A 2,483-nucleotide genomic window follows, 5' to 3' on the forward strand; every position below is an offset into this window, starting at 1 on the left:
ATATATTTAGCAAAATGCCCCTCTCTACAGTTTATTTTTCTATCTGACTAATGAGTTTATGGTCACCGAATATGTATTTCTGAGGTAAATGTGACGTTACATTGTTTACTAGCTGATACATTGACGTCTTTGCGCTGCTGAAACACTGATTGAGCGATTACATGAGACAGTATACGGATTGTAAAGTTGTACTCTTTCTTTTAACTTGCCTTCGGATGTTTAGTCATGTTTATTTTGTGCTATAACTAGTATTAAATAAACCTAACAGAGCACTCAGATCATTAGGATCGAGTTAGAAATACCAAGGTTCACACAAAACAAGGGGAGTCCGCTTTTAGTTATTATTTTGGAATCAGCTTCCAGAAGAGATCAGATGTGCTAAAACATTAGCCACATTTAAATCCAGACTCAAAACTCATCGGTTTAGCTGTGCATTTAGTGAATGAGCACTGTGCCACATCCGAACTGGTTGCATTTTAAATCATTTTTTAAATCATTTTTACATTCCTTGTTTTTTGTTGTGATATTTTTATGATTATTTTGATCTCTAATTTATTTTATATGTAAAGCACTTTGAATTACCATTGTGTATGAAATGTGCTATATAAATAAACTTTGCCTTGCCTATAAATTAAAGCAATAAGCCCCAAGAAGCCGTGGTTTCCAGTGAATTTATAACAGCTAAGGGGCGTTGTTAGGTGCAATGCAATGCAAGGTTTCACAAAATAAAACAGAGCAAATAAAGTGTAATGATATTAATAAAAACAGTATTCTTCCACCAAACAATGTAGCTCCTCAGAAACAGTTGTGGTTGCTACAAAGTGGTTGCCGAGCAACACACAGAAGTAAACAAAGGTGTATGTTACTTTGTAGAGTCATTTACAACAGCTTTGAACGTGGCTCAGCCAATCAGAATCAAGGACCGGAACTATTCGTTTTATAAGTGTAAATTTCTGTCATGACGGTTCTTTTCCATAACACTGAATGTGGTAATAAAGAGTTGGTTATGCTTTGAATTTTGTCCATATGATGGCAAAATCACTTTGATCAAAATCAGCTTATGGGGCTGTCACGTGACGAACAAACGACTCGGGGAAAACCTGAAGACTCAAAACAGACTTCTAGCACAGAACCTATAGGATGTTGCGCATGTCACTGCCCGAGTCACATTAAAGATTGGTTCATGGTGTTGATGTTTTGGTGTGTGTAGAGCAGTAAGATGGGTGTGGAGGCCGTGGTGGCTCTGCTGGAGGCGACTCCGGAGACGTCTGCGTGTGTGATCGGTCTGTCTGGGAATCAGGCCATGCGTCTGCCGCTCATGGAGTGCGTGAACATGGTGAGTCACTCGCCAAACACCCCTGACCTTTGACCTCTGGACAGCGTCTGGCACAGAGAATCCAAATGTAACTTTGTGCTTCTGTGGTTTTGTTTTTGTAGACGAAAGAGGTTCAGAAAGCCATGAACGAGAAGAGGTTTGAAGAAGCCATTCAGCTGCGTGGAAAGTGAGTTTCGTTCATTCGTGTGTTCGTCTGTTAATGACTCAAAGAGATGGTTCACTGATTGTTACTTCGTTGCAGGAGTTTTGAGAACAACTGGAACACGTACAAGCTTTTAGCTCATCAGAAACCAGCTCTGTCTAAGGTAACAAACTCCATGACTTTGAGTTTTCAAACACCATATACTTTCTTTCTTTTTGCTTGTTTTTTTAAAGTGTCAACATTCAAAATCAACAAAAAATCATAATTGACGCCATTTACTTTCATAATAAATGTCATTGATCTTATTGTGCACATTATTCTAAAGAATTTAGTTACAAAATCAAATACTAAATCAAATTTAAATACGAAATCAAAACTTTATTTGTCTCTGAAAACAAATAATTTAATTTATATTTATTTTATTTATATTTTTTTGATGTGAATATATTTATATACACTAGCGGTCAAAAGTTTGGGATCAGTAAGACTTGTAATGTTTTTAAAGAAGTCTCTTCTGCTCATCAAGGCTGCATTTATTTGATCAAAAATACAGAAAAAAACTGTAATCTTGCAAAATGTTATTACAATATAAAATAATGGTTTCTATTTTAATATCCTTTAAAATATAATTTATTTCTGTGATCAAAGCTGAATTTCCATCATCATTACTCCAGTATAAAGTGTCACATGATCTTCAGAAATCATTCTAATATGCTGATTTATTATCAGAATTATCAACAGTTGTGCTGACAAATATCTTTTTTTGGGAAACTGATTCTTTTTCAGGATTCTTTGATGAATAAAAAGTTAAACAGAACAGCATTTATTCAAAATATAAATCTTTTCTAACAATATAAATACACTTTATACTGGAGTAATGCTGCTGAAAATTCAACTTTGATCACAGAAATACATTATAGTTTAACAGATATTCACATAGAAAAATGTTATTTTACATCATAATAATATTTCACAATATTACATTTTTTTCTGTATTTTTGATCA

At 34.4% G+C, this 2,483-nt stretch overlaps 1 protein-coding gene across 1 annotated transcript in view; it reads left to right on the forward strand.

Moving 5' to 3' along the window:
- The window catches only part of pfklb (phosphofructokinase, liver b), a 50,493-nt gene that overhangs the window by 26,183 nt on the left and 21,827 nt on the right, over nt 1-2,483 (forward strand). The window contains exons 10-12 of the mRNA XM_016504195.1: nt 1,211-1,336; nt 1,438-1,502; nt 1,578-1,641. Of these exons, the coding sequence (XP_016359681.1) occupies nt 1,211-1,336; nt 1,438-1,502; nt 1,578-1,641 (255 nt within the window). The remainder of the gene's footprint in view (nt 1-1,210; nt 1,337-1,437; nt 1,503-1,577; nt 1,642-2,483) is intronic.

The sequence above is a fragment of the Sinocyclocheilus anshuiensis genome, unplaced genomic scaffold (assembly GCF_001515605.1).
Source record: "Sinocyclocheilus anshuiensis isolate Anshui unplaced genomic scaffold, SAMN03320099.WGS_v1.1 scaffold250, whole genome shotgun sequence".
NCBI classification, from domain to species: domain Eukaryota; kingdom Metazoa; phylum Chordata; class Actinopteri; order Cypriniformes; family Cyprinidae; genus Sinocyclocheilus; species Sinocyclocheilus anshuiensis.